Genomic DNA, 2,900 nt, shown 5'->3' with positions numbered 1-2,900 from the left:
GGGCGCGGGGAGGGCGCCGGGGAGCGTTACAAGAAGCCGCGCAGTTCCAGGAACCCGAGGGCGGGCTCTCCGCCCGCTATAAGAGGCCTCCCCGGGCGGCCCCGGCAGCTCCGCCGCCGCCGCCGCGCACCGAGCCCCGCGCCCGCCGCCGAGACCGGCTCCGCGCCCCAGGTACCGCGCGCCGCCCGCGGCCCCCGAGCCGCCCGGCCCGACGGGACGGGACGCGACGGGACGGGGGGCGCGGGGCAGCGGCGCCCCGAGGGGGGACACGGGGCAGCGGGTGCCCCCGGGGAGGTTGGCGACCGGGTGCCCCCGGGGGGGGGGAGGAGGCGGGGCAGCGGGTGCCCCCGGCGGGAGGACGGCGACCGGATGCCCTCGGCGGGGGGGACACGGGGGCAGCAATGCCCTCGGGGAGGCCGGCGACCGGGTGCCCCCGAGGGGAAACACGAGGCAGCGGGTGCCCCCGGGGAGGGGACACGGGGCGGCGGTGCCCCGGGGGAGGGCGGTGACTGGCTGCCCCCGAGGTAGAACACGGGGCGGCGGTGCCTCCGGAGGGGGACACGGTGGCCCGCGGTGCTCAGCGCCGTCTCTGCCGCAGGTGATGGTGTAGCAGCCGCTGCTCCCGGCAGCAGCAGCCCGAGCGCGCAAAGCTGGCTCCCTGCGCCATGGTCACCCACAGCAAGTTCCCCGCCGCCGGGATGAGCCGCCCCCTGGACACCAGCCTGCGCCTCAAGACGTTCAGCTCCAAGAGCGAGTACCAGCTGGTGGTGAACACCGTGCGCAAGCTGCAGGAGAGCGGCTTCTACTGGAGCACGGTGACGGGCGGCGAGGCCAACCTGCTGCTGAGCGCCGAGCCGGCCGGCACCTTCCTCATCAGGGACAGCTCGGACCAGCGGCACTTCTTCACCCTCAGCGTCAAGACGGAGTCGGGCACCAAGAACCTGCGCATCCAGTGCGAGGGCGGCAGCTTCTCGCTGCAGAGCGACCCGCGCAGCAGCCAGCCCGTGCCCCGCTTCGACTGCGTGCTCAAGCTGGTACATCACTACATGCCCCCCGCTCCCTGCGCTGTCCCCGAGCAGCCGGGGGGGACCCTGCACCCCAAGCGCACCTACTACATCTACTCGGGCGGCGAGAAGATCCCCCTGGTGCTCAGCCGCCCGCTCTCCTCCAGCGTGTCCACCCTGCAGCACCTCTGCCGCAAGACCGTCAACGGGCACCTGGACTCCTACGAGAAGATGACTCAGCTGCCGGGTCCCATCAAGGAGTTCCTGGACCAGTACGATGCCCCTCTCTAAGGGGCCCGTGGAGAGAGGTCACATGCTACAAGCACAAGAGCAGGGGACAGGCACAACAACCCACAGAAGCAGGAACTTGCAGGGCATGATAAGCCTCTCCCTCTGGGAAAAGAGAGGAAGGGGACGGACGGTGAGCCGCGGGGACCCCGGGGCTCTGGCCAGCGCAGGCTGGCGCTGTTTGCGTCGGGGGGACTCCCCGAGGAAGCACGACACCCCCTCTCCGCGGGGGAAGGAGACTGGTATGGTTGGACTGTGGATATTACAGTGCGCCCCGGCACGGACGGCCGCCCCGCCACGGCCGGGGACGGCGGCGTCTGCAGCGTCGCCCCAGGGGCGCGGGCAGCCCAGGAAAGGCACCCGGCTGAGCAGCGCCAGCAAGACGTGCACCCGGCCAGCCGCCTCCCGGCCGCGACGGCATGACCAAACCTGGAGGTGCTCTGGCGATAGCCCTCTGCTATCGACGAGAGCATAAAAAGCACTGGAATCCAGCTAGTGCCTGATCGCTTTTCCTCAGTTTTAAGGGGAAAGTGTTTTTTGCCTGTACTGTAATTTACCTCTTGCTGCCTCCTTGTGGGTGGAAGCTCCTTTCACACCAGGCCCCAGACGGAGGTTGCTGCCTTTTTCCCCTCGTTGCCGTTTTCCGGGGGACTAAGCCTTAAAATTCTTCCTGTCCCATGGTCTGGGTTACTGCACATATTTGGTAACACTGAAAGATAACGGTCCCGGCAAGGAGTTGTGAGTCCGGAGGGGAAAGAGCGTGCCCTGACCCCATTGACAGCGACCCCGCACGACCGCGTCGCACCAGAGGGACGTCGTTGCTGGACCGTTATTCCGAGTGTTACCCCCCACCTCTGCCCAGCCTCTCCCAGCGGACTCCAACCCTCTGTCCCTGCCTCGGTGGCCAGGACCCTGGCGTTTCCGGCCGAGGCTGGCCGGCCCCGGCTGCGCTGCTCTGTGGTGGCACCGAAACCTGCAGGAACGTAGCAACGGGAGCATCCCCAGGAACGCGCCGCGCCGTCTTGTGAGCGCTCGTCTGCGTCCGCCTGGAGAAGCAGTTGGGTTTTCCTGGTTTTTTTGTTTTTTTGGTTTTTTTTAAAATCGAAGGGATGTTTACAGGCCTACATGAATCACTGTCTTTTATAAAGATTCCATCTTCACCTCCAGCCTCGAGGGCTGAGCAAAACCATGCTTGAAAAATTCAACCAAAACAAAACTCAGATGAAACTTTGCACATATTTATATTTATATTCAGAAAGGAAATGTTTCCATAATTTATAATAAAGAGCACTATTTTTTAATGAAAAACCCCAAATCTGGTTTGTTCCTACCCCCCCCACCCCACTCGCCGCAAGAGCGGGATCGCGTTTACATCACGTAAGCGCTGGCTTCCTGGAGCCGCTCTTTGCTCTTCGAGCTGGGGGTGATTCCGGCCGGCTGGTGACTCACCGCCCGGCGCGTGAGCGCTGCTCCGCCGCTCAGGTACGGCTGAGCTCCGGCCGGGGCTGCCAGCGCCCCGCGGGCACGGGACCGTCGCCCAGCCCGCGTGGCGCCGCCGGCACGCTCCAGGCTGGGAGAGCAATCCACAGCTCGGGACCTACCTGGTGC

General features: G+C 66.0%; 1 protein-coding gene across 1 annotated transcript; it reads left to right on the top strand.

The window, feature by feature from the left end:
• The first annotated feature begins 80 nt into the window (after positions 1–80).
• On the top strand, positions 81–2,589 carry SOCS3 (suppressor of cytokine signaling 3). The gene is made up of 2 exons (XM_068913159.1): positions 81–171; positions 599–2,589. The coding sequence occupies exon 2, from the start codon at positions 666–668 to the stop codon at positions 1,293–1,295; it is 630 nt and encodes a 209-aa protein (XP_068769260.1). The 5' UTR covers positions 81–171; positions 599–665; the 3' UTR covers positions 1,296–2,589.
• Positions 2,590–2,900: the final 311 nt, after the last annotated feature.

Source organism: Struthio camelus, chromosome 19, assembly GCF_040807025.1.
Source record: "Struthio camelus isolate bStrCam1 chromosome 19, bStrCam1.hap1, whole genome shotgun sequence".
NCBI classification, from domain to species: domain Eukaryota; kingdom Metazoa; phylum Chordata; class Aves; order Struthioniformes; family Struthionidae; genus Struthio; species Struthio camelus.
The sequence above is the reverse complement of the archived record's forward strand: the minus strand, read 5'-3'. Positions and strand labels throughout refer to the sequence as shown.